The 17244-nt window shown below is 28.8% G+C and overlaps 1 protein-coding gene across 1 annotated transcript in view; it reads left to right on the forward strand.

Moving 5' to 3' along the window:
- Nucleotides 1-17244, forward strand: part of Msr-110 (DUF3736 domain-containing protein Msr-110) — a 45263-nt gene that overhangs the window by 15321 nt on the left and 12698 nt on the right. The window contains exons 3-6 of the mRNA XM_088181581.1: nucleotides 1795-1890; nucleotides 6243-6415; nucleotides 10069-10236; nucleotides 10307-10436. Of these exons, the coding sequence (XP_088037707.1) occupies nucleotides 1795-1890; nucleotides 6243-6415; nucleotides 10069-10236; nucleotides 10307-10436 (567 nt within the window). The remainder of the gene's footprint in view (nucleotides 1-1794; nucleotides 1891-6242; nucleotides 6416-10068; nucleotides 10237-10306; nucleotides 10437-17244) is intronic.

Raw genomic sequence — 17244 nt, forward strand, 5'->3', positions numbered from 1 at the left:
ATTATGAAATTATGTAATGAAGTATTAGTACATGTACTAAAATAAAATACAATCCTTTGAATTGTATTATAAATTTAAGTATAAATGTAATGGATAATTAAATTAGTTTTTTATTGTATCTATGACTGTTTAATTTCAGTTTTAGTGATGATATATAAAAAATCTACTGAACGTTTTTAACAAAATTACTAAATAATTATTAATTCAATAATTCTACAATGAGTGAAAACATACTGTTTAAACTAAACCCAATTAAATTTAAAGTATTATAATAATATTAGAAAGTCATAACATATGTTATATTATTTTATATAAATAACACTATATCATATTTTTTTATTAGCTTTAGAGCATTTTTTTTTATTAATAAGATTATATTGTATGAAAGTTGCAGGTCAAACTGAAATAATAATTTGATAATAAAACTTATTTGAAAGCCTAGCAATTACGTTTCTCAAATTTATACATATTCTAGACATTACCCTTTTATGATGAAAATACTTTCTAAACTTAAAGTAAAATATTGGTGTTTTTATGCACGTGTTAGTATTATTAAAAATTATTTACTAATTTCTGTTAAGTTTATCACTATGAAATTAAAATTTTTGGTTTATGGATAATAATGTTAAGAAATTTTTAACTGAATTTTCAAATTTTAGGATAAGTAATTGATTTATTGGTGATTTTAAATGTGATTTTTTTGGCGTAGCACAGATATTGTAACGATAACTATTAAAAAAAATTGTTTATAAATATTGTTAGGGCTGCTTAGTATAATAATTAAACATTTTTTAAACGTATGTTCATACGTAACGTAGCACAGGCATGATATTTTCCGGGCAAATTAAAGGAAAAGCTATGATTTTGTTATATTTATAAATAAGAAGTTTAATATATTTTGGTGATTTTAAAGTTGATATATTTATATATGTATTTTATTTTATTAGACATATTTTAATTTGTTAAACATTTTTAGAAATCACAGTTTTATCAAATCACGATTATTATATTTAAAGTTAGTAATAAATCAAATGATACAAGTCAGGAGATAGAGAGAGAGAGAGAGGAGAGGAAATGTAGAAATAACAGAATACGGGATGCACGGTATCAGAATGGTAAAATCTAGCCTCGAGCGAATTTATTATGCAAAAGAGAATTACATAGCAATAGTAATTGGTTGTAAAATTTATTGTAAGCATATACAATTACGATAGCATATATATAACTGAACGGTATCACTAGCTTAACGACAAATAGTCATGTGAATTGATTTGTTCATTGAATGTATAAAAACATAAAAGAATATCTCTTCATGTTTTCAATGGGTCGTTCGTTGTAAACGATCGTACCAGTTTTTTGTCAATTTATAGAAATTCTCACGCGTTTCTAGGATTAGTGAAACCTTTGTTGTCTGCCAGTTGTAATATAAATTTGTATGTACTTTACCAGTTTTTCTTAAAAAAATAGAAAACAAAATAATACCTCACGTTTTAAGTATTTACATGGACTTTCTAATTGTTGATGTGCGTCAATTCGGTAAAGTACAGAAAAAAGTATAACTTTTATGATCTATTTAATAAGAAAAGTAAAAATTTATACATGATTATGGTATTAATATGCTATGTACTTGAATTACGAGTTAATAAATCATTATACATATTTATTATTATTATAATAATAAAGAATTGATTGAATAATCGAATTTTTATTCTAGAGACTTCAACGAGCAGTGAAGCGCGAAACCCGCTATTCTTGTTTTATATGAATATTATATGATTTTTTTTATTATTTCAGGAAGAACGTTTACCTTCACACGCACAAGCTCTCCATCAAACCTTACCAGAAGACCTCAAGCACGAATCTTCAAAAGTGAACGAAGAGAAGCTTCAGGTATGCATTATGTCGTAATCGAATGAAAAGTTGTTCTGAATGACCTTCGTTAAAAGGCTTCCTACTTGATCTGAGTTGTACCTTTTGAAATAATATGGTAGAATAATACACTGAAATTGAATTTCGCGTCACATATCGCACGTAATGGACAGTACGCTCCGTGAATCGATTTCTCACGTTGCGCAACAAGAGTGTGAGAAGAAAAGGCCCGTTTTTGTATCGATCTAGGCACACTAGGCCAATAATGGAAATAGGCTAGTAAAAGTGAGCGTTTTTCATTTATTTCGTTCGCTGAGTTCAACGATCTGTTTGCAATAAGAGCGCTCATCAGCGCTGCAGAGTGTGACGTAATTAGTTTGATCGGTTGCGCTTAACCTTTTATGGAGATGTACAGTCGCATCTGCTAAACGGATTGGACGAGAGAAAACTTCTAGGAAACGTGCTTGAAATATAATCAATTGATACATTGCGCAAGTATTTTCAATCTTAAATTAGCAAACTTAGCGGATGTGTATTTTTTTCTGACTTTATCAAAGCATTAAAACTCAATTATGTTTGCATTAAAGTATGTTGGTGCAGTAATAATTCATACTAATGCATCGGCTTAGAAAGTAGAGAGCATCGAACTTATAATTTCATATTAGAAATCGATTGTTGGCTATATTTGAAAATTTTCCGGGGGCATTGTTAAAGTTAAACAGCTAGCAATGAAAAAGTCATTATTTTTTAACTGTAAAGTTAGTTTTAAAGATATAAATATTAGTTTTTAGAGGAAAAAATAACGTTATTATTATAATTATAATAAATAACATTGACTAATTCGACCGGTTTGCTTTGCATAACAAATCATTTGAATACAGTTAGGCGAATGTGTCGAAATTTACTTTAAAAAAATATATGTCAGTGCACAACAAAAACTAATGACATGTGGCTTATTTTTTACACATAAAAAAATACACACACGTTATAATAGGTGATATTAGGCAACTATCTTAAAAAAATAATTGACTATTTAAACCTCGAAGTACTAATGGATTTTGCAATATTATTAAAAACACATCTAAAAAATAAATTTATGTTTTTCAATATGCAATAGTATGTAGTTAAGTATATGAAATTTCTTGATTTGTGTAGTATATATCGCGTTAAGAACATGACTTTTGCCCTTTATATAACATGTATTGTTTTCCAAAGTTAAAAAAGCGCTACACAAAAAATGCCTATTATTGTTTTTATAATGTGTAGCGTTTATTGCTGTAATTATTTTTTGGTAATATGTGAATTTTTTTCTATTCGTTTTTCATCATATTTACGGATAAATTAGACGCTTTTAAATATATAATTGGATGTGAACTTAAAGATAAATCATCTTTCTAGAAATTATATTTAGATTTAGTATATATTTGAACTTGTACTTTATTTAATATTATTGCATAGACTTTCTGTAAAAAAGCACAGTTAGCAATTATCACTTTACATATATTAATGCTGAGCGTTCAGAAAATTATACATAGATATTTTCAAGTAGTATTTATGATTTTAATAATAATATTATAGGTAATTTTAATTAGGTAGTACATATAATATATAATTAAATATCTACTCATATCATTATATTCCACAATCTCGTGATCAAATTGGTAAAGAGAGCGAAGAGCACATACACATGTACATACATCTTACATGTCATCCAAATGCTTCAATTTTGTCATTGCGGTGCATACGCGTCGTCGACAAAGTGGTCCATTCTATCGTCGGATGCCCATTATGCGTCATCATCTAGGTCTATCTAGATTCTCTCTACCCACGACGATCTTTATCACGAATTTCTCTCATTCTTGTCTGACCTACTCTCTACAAAACATCACGCTTGACGTTTCAAATCTGACATTGTCATCAAATTTTCGGCAAATCTAATGGTCCGTTATAATAGACAAGTGCAATAACAGCAGTTTTGCAATTGCACCGGTCCTCGGATTGAGCAATGTCTTAAAACCGCAACGCAGACTCAGGAAGTGAAGGTATATTTGTTTGCTAGAGCGAATACGATCGTACACTTTGATAGAATACAAAACTTCTTTTAATAACCAGACATACACATAACCTGCGACCTGCAAAACCAGTCGGATGTAGAGTTAATCCGGTTGGTTTTAAACTACTGATCTACAACTTTTAATCGTAGTAAATCATTATTAAATATATTTATTATGCAATCTCTAGTTTATTATGATTTTATGCTTAAATTACCGTATAAGATTTATGGTGGAAGTTGAATGTAAAGATTTCACAAGCGATCTTCCCACGCCATACAAAAATGCATCGTTACGAGCAGTCATTGTAATCCAGTCAAATGACCGGAAGGCGTTTCTGGTATTATTTTTATTTTTTAGTACACCCGGTAGTTAGCAATATAACGTGCATCGAGATATTCTCAATTGCAATTTAATCCGATTCGGAAGTATAGCGAAAACCGGTCGGATCTGGACCAGTTTTTGATCTTAAAGTTTGATCCTTTTAACCCACATACCCTTAAATGAAACGACGCGTTTTATTTATATACGCTTTAAAGAAGAATGACGTTTATATGCGATTGCATCCTGTTGCTGGAAACAAGATTTGAAAAATAAATTAGCATGAAATATACGATAAAAAATTGTTTACGATAGCTAGATACTGCATTTCTAAATTATTAAATTAACGTGTATTAGATTAATATTTTTTTAATACATATGTTTATATTCCAATGTGTATATATTAATGCTATATAAAGAATTATACTTAAATTATAGTATTTTATATTTATGATTTTTTTATAATCAAAAAAGAGTTCTAATGTGTGATATAATAGGAATACATAAAAATTATATTAAAACTTTTAATTTTAACTAATATTAGATAATGTCGAAAAAATTACGATTTTTTAATGAAGCAGAAAATCGCTATTAAATATTTATTTTTATTTGAGTGATTCAAAATATATTTTTATTCTAAAGATAGCACCTCCCGGTCAACCCCCTTTTCACGTCGTCTGCATTTTGATTTTCTTTCCATCTATAAAGTAATTTTTAATGGAGATCGAAATTAAATTTGGATAATATAAAATTGGATTTCGTATTAATTGTGCACTTTGTAAGCATTTTGGCATCATCAATTTATATAATAAAATACGTATTCAGGTATCAACGGTCAAAGCAAGACTTATTGTTTAAACTAAATTAAAAAAAATATTCCTTTTTGGATTACCTAATATATCAACACAATTTTGAGTTTACCTAATATATAAAAAAATCATATGTATCCATTGATGCTGTATAATAAATAAAAGCTCTGAAATAATAGTTTAACTTATATTACAACTTTTTATTGTAATAATAAAATTATTTTATGATTTTAAATACAATTTATAATATTATTATTTAGTTGCATGTATGTGCGCGCTATTTTTAAATGCCCCAGTGATTAAATTAATACATTATAATGGTATATTTATTTTTATTATCAATTACAATAATAATAATTATATATGCATGTTCTTAAAATTTAGGTATCATTTTTAAAAATTATTTATTGATAAACATATTATAATATAATTAGTAGCCTAAAAACTATGAATTTCGGATATTTCAATTTCCCAAAATTTCACGGGCTACTTTTGAATACGCCTTATTACTATTGTAGAATAATAATCACTAAATAAATATAAATTTCGTTGAATCCAATTTACGAGAGTCAAAACTATTGTGAACAACTAATTTCAGAATTGCAAAAATTGTGATGTTATTTTAATAACCAGCATATAAAACGATACAAATCAAACCGGATATTTAAATTGCGCGGAAGTTGCAATTTTTTACTCTGATGCTCTGTTTTTGACATGCAAACATGAATAAAAGGAACCATAAATTAATAAGCTGTGAGAAAATCGCGAAATGCACGAAGATAAAACGAGTCGATTGTAAAGTTCCACTTCTTGTGTTTCCGCTTTCATCGATTTCTCATTTTGAACAACAAACTGATCTAGTTTATGCATCTGGATTTCCATATTGACATTAGAATAAGTGCACTGTTTATTTATGATAACAAAATAATCAAATCGTGTAAAGAATCTTGTGATAGCGAAATGCAATTTTTGTGTTGGGCTTTGTATAATATATTCATGATCGTCGAATCTCGAATAGAAAACGATGCAAAAACCGGTCGTGCAAATGGGTTCGAAAAACAATTTCGTCCGACTAACCGCTCGCGAAAATCTCTATGAGAGTTTAACAAATTCGCGATTTACCGTTCTCAAACCGCATAACTGTATAGAGTGAAAAACCGTGACTCATTTCAGCGTTTGTTTCGAATTGCAGAGTCTGGACGATTCGAGCGATTCAGAATCTGATACGTCGAGCGACAGTTCATCAGATTCAAACGATTCGTCAGATGAAAACGCGTCAGATATAAGAGAGCCCGTGAGAATCACACTGCCTCTTCAATTGGACTTTGACGAGTTGGCTGGAGCTTTGATTGAGAAAAACCAGAGGTAAATATGTATTATTATTTTTCATAAAAAAAATATAAATTAATTCTAATATATTTTCAAGCAAAGGTATATCTAAAATATTTAATATTAAATACATATATTCGAGAACAGATGGCAGCACATCGTAACTTAGCAAATTGGTTGATAAAATTTTTCCAGTTGCCGCTATGTGGCACTAGTTTGGTATTGGCTATGAATTTAAAGAAAAAAATTGATTGTTTAAAAAATATGGTTATGTCTTAGAGATTTATTCTTTTGCTATATTTTTTTTTATCAAACGCTTATTTATGATCCAAATGCCTGAAGGATAAATATACATTGTTATATGGGTATCATTTCGTTTGAGGGTGACCTTTAATATATATTTGTATCATTAAATATTTAAAAAAAATAGCATTGTGTGAATAAATGTTTTTATAGCCATATGCTATGGGAACAACGCACATATTTAATAATAAACCATCTCAATCTAAATTAAAAAATATGCTTGTTTTTTGTTTAATTCATTTGTTGTATTAATAATTTATTAATGACATTACAATTATTAAATTAAAATTATAAATATAAAAAAGATTATATTTTTTGGGGAAATATTCTACAAAATTTTATATTACTAAAAATATAATTTTAGAATTTTCATGAACTATTAAATGATTTTTAATTAAGTAAACAATTTTTTTCATGTTTAGTTACATAGTGGAAGAATTTAACAAGTTTATTGGTCATTTAATAAATAAAATGTGCATTAAACAATATATAAAAAAACAATAATCGATAATTATAGAAATAAATCAGGTTATTGCATATTTTTTTGCAATAAAAATATTATCAAATGATCATAGGGAAATTGTGCATATGCGAAAAAATTAAAAATACAAAAAAACTTATAAATGTTATTGGAAATAAATTTTATATCTGCTTCATACTCATTTACATTTTACTTTAAAAATCTTAAGCCCAAAACTTGTCTTTAAATTATAGAGTTAATCTAATATTAAACACTTGACTGAAATACTGGTATTCCGGTATTCAGTAGAATACATGGAAATTTCTGAAAATGTGTAAAAATAAAAGTATATATATTACAATGAAATACTAAATTTATTAATTCAAGTTTTGAGTGAAAATTACTTAACAATGCCAGTTTCTATCTAGTACATACTGTTATAAAAAATTTAACATTTTTACATTTAATTTAAAACCTAAATCTTTGTTTTAAATGAATTTAATATGTACTATATTTTATATCAAAAGTTAAAAATAATATCAAACGACTTTATAGTAAAAAAATAGACTTGCATATAATTTAATGTATTAATGTTATGTTTATGGGAAAATAGTTTTGCTTTAGACGAATTACGGAAATAATTTTATTTATTTTGGCTTAAAGAATTTTATATTGTATTAATTTTAAAGCTTTTTTACATGTTTTGAATATTTTTATTTATTTTTCAAACAAATTATTAGTGGCAATTGTCTTAGTGTTTTTCTCATTAATTTTCCTTGAAATGTCAATAACAGGAAACGACGTGAATTCTGTTGCATTAGCATGTTTATGAATATGATAAGTTCTCCGATGTTTCTTTTTGTTATGCATGTTATGTTGTAAATAGAAAAAAACCTCACATGAAATAGTTGCTTCTATAGAAACAGCAGAAGAGTAAATATTATAGATTGCAATTTTAATGGCTCTAATTGATAATTATATATAACTACTGATATAAGTATTAGTATTAGACTTATGTGAAAAATATAAAATAAAAAGGTTATTTTGATAAAAAAAATATGTTTAAAAAATTTGGACATAATGAGACATAGTATAAAGTATAAAAATATAATCAAATTTTTATTGTCTAGCACCATCAATCTTGTTACATACTAAACAATTTTTTTTAAATAAAATAAAGTAAATAACTCTTCTTACAGAAATACGAATATCATTACAAAACATATTTTTCGGCATTTTTCATTTATTTCTTAAGTACCACAAATATCTATTTGTACAGATATTTTATTAGCTTATACCTTAAAGAAGAATTATATGCTTGCAGTTTAATTTAACTAAATATTTGTTGATAAATGCGTATGTTATTTTCACAGTACAAGCATATATTTCCTATCAATGTACAGTGAAATTCTAATCCTAATAAAGTTTCACGCAGTTGTTTACTTATTGAATTGGTGAAAAATATTTAGTCTAAAATTTAATAGTAGTGTAAATTATAAATATATTCAGTTCACTTAGCTGTTTCTCATTGATATTCTGTATGTTTGCAAAACGTTGTCATTTCAATTTTATTTTTATAAACGAAGAAGTCGTGGGAGGCTATACCAAGTGATTTCAGGAACTGAGGCATAAAAACGGTTATGTTTTTTGGCTAAAAATTCACGAATTAGTAGTATAATGTGAGTCGGTACGTTATCGAGGTGTATAATCTTAGGATTTATATATCTCATTCACCATACGACACGTTAGTAAAAATTATTAATAGATTATACAGTTATAATTAAATAAAATAGAAATTTGCACCTTGACATTTGATCAAAGCTGACGAGCTTGTCTTGCTTTTGGCTCTTTAGTATTGAGATGATTGGAAATTTGTTTCAAAGTTATAACGATACACAAATGATTCGCAAGCAACTTTATTGAACAATTGCATAGCAATTTACTTATCGTATTGTTTTTATTAAAAACAGTTTTGGAATACATTTTGCTACTAGTTGTTTCATGCCCAAAATGACAGTTAAAGTTGCTTCACAGCAATCTCTCTAATAGTGATTCGGAGATTACTTAGCACAATGTTATTTATTTTTTAATATTTTAACCAGTAGTTGATGTGTCAGGCTGCTGATCTGTCATGTCATATTTGATGATTTCACGGCCCTCTTAGAAACGTTTGTACCATAAATATAGGATCTTGGATATAAGCATTCTTTGAAATTTGTACCACTTGACTGATTTTTATTTTATTTTTAACTTTAATGTCATTTATAAAATAAAGAAATTGCCAAGCGTGACAAAATACACCACAAATCATTAATTGTCAAACACAATTGACCATTGATTTGGTAGAAAACCATCCAAAAATTGTCGTAAATGTTGTAATTTAACCTTAAATTAGGCTAACATGACGCCTTAGACCAGTGGTCGGCAAACTTATTAGCCAAAGAACCAAATATGCACATTACAACGATTAAAAAAAATTGAGAGCCAAATCTATTTATTAATTTAGCAAACCTTTATTATAATTTTCCAAATCAACACAAAGACGTTCGAATTTAGAGCTCCATATTTCCTTGTTTTTTTGAATCTGGTGCGAATGCCCGTGGATATTTGTGCCAGAGCCGCACTTATGGGGCCAAAGAGCCGCATGCGGCTCCGGAGCCGCACTTTGCCGACCTCTGCCTTAGACCAATCAATGAGATTATAATGATAAGATTTTAAATACATACATATATCTTATTTAAAAATTTAAAAACACATTCTCTAATATATATCTGCATATTTATTTGCCTAAAAATATTATTCCATTTATGCTTTGTTGGATATTTTGTCTGAATTGCATTTAAGATCTTTATTAACGATAAAAAATATATATATATGTTTATATATCCATCCATTTTAACGTTCTTGTTTTTTTGTTGCGATAAAGATCTCGTATGAATTGCATCGTGGAAAAACGACGTGCCGAAGAATTGGTCGACCATCAAGCACGCAATGTTCAATTACCTTTCGGACTCAATCTGACCACAGATCCGAGGCTTCAAAGGATAACCGGAGAGCGCATGGCCATATTCTGCGAAAGTGGAAATGAAAATAGGTACACACACAAACGAACTTTTATACATAGTTTTTATTAAATAGTATAATGCATCGATTAAATCAAACAGGCCTCCTCAAGACCCAGCAGCTGAAATCATGCCAGGACTTCCAGTCCCTCTTCCAGGTCCAGTTAGTCTACCCATGAACTTCCCGATGCGTTTCGCAATGAGACCGCCGATGCCAGCCCAGCACATGCAAGTGAGTAATTTTTATTATCGATAAGCAATATATGGAAATTGTGCAAAAAATCGCGGCGCGTGAAACGACGAAGGTTCTGTGTTTATAAATCAATCAATTCGCAACATGAACTGTGTCTGTTTCAACGGTCGAACGCATTTTCTTCACGTCGTTGCTCAATAGTCGGTGTCGCCATTTGCCGCACAAGTGCTTTCTGAAGTATACAGTAATAATGATTTCAGGCTAAGTCAGAAGTCATGAATTCGATTGTGGAAAATCAATTTCGTTCGAGGTGTTAAGTTTTTTTTTGTGAATGACATAAAGGTCGACTTTTATGACAAGTTCAATTTCACGCTCAAACGTAAAACGTTACGAGCTATAGAGCCTTGAGTAAAATAAAATAAGAAAGTAACATATTCATTAACACGTTAAATTGATTTGTTATTATAATTTTATTGCTGTAATAATTATGTTAATTAGACATTAAATTTTATGTCTGTTTAAATAATATGATAGCAATATCACATTAAAATAATAAATAAGTTAAATTATGCATAATAATAATATTAATTAAATATAATTCACTGACATGTTTCACCATTAGCTATGGAAATCCCTTAAATATTTCAATTTTTTTACTATATTTTTAATGGTGCAAATAGTGCAAATATTTTTATTATTAGTTTACTTACCCATGTAAGTAGTATCACAATTCAAAGACAATGGCACACAACCTAAGAAACGATAAGAACAAATAAAATTACACGAAACTAATCTTACTTTATACAAAGAGTTCACACAGAAATTTTTATGGTCCTATAATGAGAACTGCACGTAGTCATGCAAAATGCTTTGGTAACAATTTACAAGATATACAATTTGAGGAATAAGTTTTGTCAAATATTTATTATAAATCATTCTTTGTCGTATAACAGACTAATGCGTTACAATTGTGTAAACACAGCGAACACCTACAAGCAAGTAGTCAGATATTTTTTTATAGTGGCATCTAATTATATATAATATGCACGATCTAGCTAGATTTTATTTTTTTATTATTCATCACGATATTAATCCATGAGCTTATGAAAATCAAGGAAAACCTAATCTGTGATGATCGATCGAAATTATATAATAATTATATATTGTAGTAATCACTTATTCTGATTTCTTAAGCACAATATAAATTTAAAACATAAGGATTCGAACCCGCGTGTTTCAGGTATTATCACCAACTATACAAAGATTGTGCTGGTTAAATAAAATATAATTTTTACAGGAATTTAACCAAAAATTGACAGTGCTAATAATAATGTTAGAAATTTGTTTGTATTCATTGTAAATTATTTAAAGTGTTTTTTTTTTTAAATTAATTTTATTTATTAATAAAATTTTATTGTGTTGACGAAATAGTTATTAATTAAAAATAACTAATCAAATTATTGACTTTCTAAAAAGTCGTTCGAAGAATTATTATTCGAGTTGGCTGATTATAAATCAGGGTGGAATCTGGACAAGAGATCTAAAATGTAGATAAATTCGGACGTCTCCTGATGTGGTGTTAAAGTCACACTAATATCTAGAAAAATCAAGCGCCTACGGTAAGAAACATTCTTTTTCACTCGCTCGCGTGTTAAGTGATGAGAGTGAGTGAGAGATAAGGGCGTGCGATACATACGTTCCGCATGCCCGCTTCTTCTCACTCACTCTCGACACTTAGCACGCGAGCAAGCGAAAGGGAATGTAGCTCACTGTAAGCGCATGATAAAAACACAAATGTTTAAGTATATATACTTATAGATCGCACATGCTTTGTCATGCGCTCTGAGTCATTGCATTCATCGTCACAAACATATTACGTAGTCGTTTGCCAATGATTCTATGTTTATATTATTTAAAAAATATATTGTAGGTTAGACAACGTCAGCTTTTACATGCATTATTGTTAGATTACATTTTCGTTGTTTTTTAATGTCTTATTCTTCTTTTGGTGTCATGTCCTTGTTCATTAATTCCAAATATCTCTCCCGGTCTGGTTGTTACCAAGATATGTTCTTTCTTCCGATCCATTTTTACCTTTATTAGGGTATAAAGAAGCTCATATTTTGAGCCTTGAATCATGTGTCCGAAGTCTCCATCTTCCACTCTTTGATGGTTGAAAATAGTTCTCGATCGCGTCTTATCATTAGGAGAATTCGGTTTGGATTCCGGAACGTTTTCGAGTGTTTTCTTTTTTATGTCTACTAGAGCCGAAACGTCAGAACTAGCCAAATAGTCAATGGCTATCACCATTCATTACCTTAATTTGTTGACATTGCACATTGATCTATTTAATGTGAGCTACGAAGAGCTGGTCCGGTTCATGTTATTTGATTTAATTATTCTATGACTTTTTTCTTACATTTTTTTTATTCCTCTTATATACTATGTAACATTTTTTACTTTCACGACGCATTAAAATAACCTGTAAGATCGCAATGGTCCTAACTTAATTTAATAAATTAGGCGTAAATTATTTACCGTTGTTCTTCGGATTGTTCAATTCATTTATATTTTGCAGTTAGGAAATGTCTCTTGTGTAGTCAAATTATATTTAGAGCTAGACTTTACCATCATTACAAGTTTTAAAATATATTCACGAAATATTTTAAATAAAAATATACTACTCATTTACAGTAGAAACACGTATTTAGCATACTTATATTTTTTTCTATTTAGGCTTGCTTCTAACACAATGTTTTCTTTGAATATTTTATAATAGTAGGCTATGTTAATATGCATATATTCGACGGTAAACGTATTTTAACCGTTTTTTAAATCGTTTATTGACTCTGAGTCAAGCGAAATTATGAATTAATTTTTCCTTATACGTCGGTCTCGATTCACTCTCAAGTTTGACGACCCTGGCAATAAAAAACATTCGTTCAAAAGCCTGCAACACGAAGCTCCCCAAACAATGGCCCTCTTATATTTTCATTAATTTTTTTGCTGCCCTGTCCAGATGTAGTGAACTTTCCGCGTTTAAAGAACGAAACTCTTCGTGCATTTTTGCATGCGATTTGGGATTCATCCGTCGGTCATCGTACATAACGGAACCCGTTTTAAAGCGCTCCTCACATCTCGTTTTGACCGGGTAAAAAAATAAACATAAAAAAGCAGACGGGTAAATCGAATTTTCGATTCGACACGTCGCGTGAAATATGACCGGAATCGGAGCGAACGCCTTTGATTAAAATTCTTGGCTTGATTGCTCTCGCAATCGCGTCTATTTTTATTATTATTTTATATCGTAATAGTATAAATAGAAAACGGAATAGCCGTGGCCAAATAATTGGCAATACATCTTCGAGGGATTTCTAAAACATTTCAATCGAATACTATACAAAATGATTAATAGATGCGACGTCTAGACAAGACATATCCATATTTTTATTATATGAGCATCGATAAGGCTTTTAAAATAAGACACATTTTAGATTTCTTTATAAAATATTCAAATACAAACGTGACCCAAGAAGATTTAATCAATCTAGGCAAATAAAAATAAACTTTATAGTTTTTGGTTGTTTCCATGATGTCACTGGTTCTGATTCGATCGTTTTTTATTTAGGTTTTACTAAACTAGTTTAATACAGGTGTTATTATAACATCACAGATATTTAATATCCTTAAATATACAACATAGGAGGTTATGTTTATAAAAATAAGTTAATGCTTGATATTAATTATAGTCGCTATAAATAAGTTATATGTAAAACTGATTTTATCTATAAGTTAATTTAAAATAAAGCACAATAGCTCAAAAATATTGAAATAAAGTGTTTTACTAAAGATCATAAATAGGTTATATAATTTTGTTTGAAGACGAAGTTGATGTACTAATGAATATACAAATTAATTACATTTATAGTCGACAGTTTCGATCAGAAAATAATATAAATAGCACTTATGCCTTAAATTTTTTTAATATTTTTTTCTTTATATATATATATTTACAATTCAAATGCCATGCTTATTAATGAAGTTTCTTCAGCATTATTACTATTAGCATTTTATTGAATTACTGCATATTAAATTTAATTACCATCTAGTTTTTAAAAAATTCTGAATCGAAAAAAAGTATCAGTAAATTTTCAAGGAGAATGTAATTATTTGATTAAGTGGAAGGTATATTTTTCAATTTTTTACCATATTATATAATAATAATATTTTTAAATTATGTTAAAGTAAAAATATTAATAGTTTTCTATCTGAGATAAATATTTTATGTAATAGTTAAAAAAAATATAATTTAACGATTTACTATGCTTCTAACAATTAGAAAAACTCACCCTTTATTTTGTTGATTTCTTCACATGTGGTGTACTTTTTTTCTAATCGCTGCAATATATTCCGCGCAATATATATTTTTATAATAACTCATGGTTGACGATTTATGGTATATAAATATTCGATGGGTAGTCTGTTTTTTAAATCACCATATATCAGGTATCGAAAAGTGACTTTTACCATAAACGGTATGAAACATGTCGGCGGCATATTGTTCGACAAAAATGGGTCGCGGTCGCCTCCTTTCAGTTTACTGTCTCAAAACTGCGCTTTTCGAGTCATTTTTATGCTTCAATAATATTTTTTTAGTAATTTTAATACGCACATGATAAATATAATTGATGGCGTACATACACTCATTATAATACATTTCAAGGTACGAGCGAAAACAATCAAAATGCGCGTTTCCTTATAAAAAACATTTATTATTACTATAAGAATATAATATATAAAAAATCACAGGAAAAACACACTTAACTAATTGTATTTTAAACATTTAATATACTATAAATATATTATACGTATTATATTTAAAAAAAAATACATACTTCCGATTGTGAGATCTGTATTGTGTTTATATTATTTTATTTATAAAAAAAAATCACGTTAAACTCTTCTCGCGTGATTGTGTTTTATTTTTTTGATCTTTAGAGCTGTAAAATCCTTCGTCCTCGTGACCTTAAAAGTTGAGCTTTCAAGGCAAGGTCGACACCCTTGTATCGCGATACTTTGGATATACGAGTTTCCTGTAAATTATAAACTATATTTTATACCTCAATAATGCTCTATTTTAATATTAAAAATAAATTGCACATATTTTTATTTTTGATGCAAATTATGCACATATATAATGCGCATGAATATGTAAAAATCGCACAACACAATCTCCGCATTTTCGTGCCGGCCTTCGCCCATTTGCGAATCATAGATTATTATCCCAACAATGAAGTGATGGATTTGAGGCGATTTAAGTTAGAATAATAATAATAATAATAAAAATGTACTTTGATGAGTGTCACGGTCGTACGTTAACAGTCACGAAGACATTTTATACTAGAAAACACATTGACATATTGTAACAAACACACACAAACACACACTTACATTTATAATGAAACTAATAGTAATATTTATAAGGCTTCTTCTTAGACTCGGTCGTTTTTTTCTGTGGATAGAAGTAGTACTGTTGCGGCACTATCACGTATTGAAGATTCCATCCTCTCGTGACTCTTTTATGCGGCGTTAATGAAGGATTCTGGTATCTGATCTCGTTCTTCCTCGGCCTGACCAACTTCAAAATGTTCGATTCGACTATCACATTGTCTTCCACTACTGCTTCTTGAGGCTCGATATCGTCTTTGGTTATGAGCAGGGGATGCTTGTATCTTCGCTTGTGGTGGATTTCCGGATCGGGACTCCTCTTCAGATTTATGTTTCTGGCCACATCCTGGTCTCTCGAAAAAGGATTTTTGAACAAATCGGAAGTGGGGCTGTCCATGGCTATAACGCCGTTGATCGACAACAACAATAAGCAGCTCGTCACTATACGCCTCATGACTGTTGCTTGTTTTCGGTTATGGCTCGGACTGACCCGAGCCGAGCGCATTTCTTTCTTTTATACTGCAAATTCACGGTGTAATTATCCGATGGCCGCTCAGGCCGTTTCGGCTACCCTGAAATCGTTAATTGTTTTTTTATATGAAGCAATTGCTGTCTGGTCTGTGAGGAGCACGCCCTTCGAAAGAAGGGCCGTAATATTATAAAACAGACATTTGCAGATTGCTTCGGAGATTTATTATTGTGCTAATTTATACTCGCGTGTTGATATATTAAAATTTTTAAGCAATCCAGCTTCACAGCTCTAGTTAAATAATCAAATTTGATTATGATATTAATAATACTAGTTATTGCTTAAAATATATTTTGCTACATTTATATTGATCGTATTTTATATTAAATATAATTAGCCATAGTAAAATATTTATGTATCATATAAAAAAAAGATAATGAAATAAATTATATTAATTACACTATAAATATATTTGATAACAGATTTTTACTACAAAGATGGCTTGATTTTAATGTAAAATTAAAATTTGATCAGATATTGGCAATTTTTGTACAGTATAAATACTTTTTTATTAGAATTTCATTATCGAAGATGATGCATAATATAAATTAAATTCATTTAAAACTGAATTCAGGTACAATATGATATTTATTATTGTTAAAGTAGAAAAAGCCATAAATATTGCATATCAAACATATGTAACTATAATAAATAATATAATATATATAAATATGCCTTTCTAATATTTTTGACATTATCAGTAGCCAGCTGATTTGTTTGTATGATGTGACATATTCTGTTTCTTTTTCAGGATTTAGTAGTCGAATTATTTGAGCAACCTTCCATTAGGTTTGGAAGTAATTGAGCCTGATTTTTGCTTTATATAAAATGGTCATTGGTAGTTTCTTTATTATGCTTCATTAAGTCATA

This window comes from Plectrocnemia conspersa, unplaced genomic scaffold, assembly GCF_051122295.1.
Source record: "Plectrocnemia conspersa isolate PC_06_02 unplaced genomic scaffold, ASM5112229v1 ptg000002l, whole genome shotgun sequence".
In the NCBI taxonomy this organism is placed as follows: Eukaryota; Metazoa; Arthropoda; class Insecta; order Trichoptera; family Polycentropodidae; genus Plectrocnemia; species Plectrocnemia conspersa.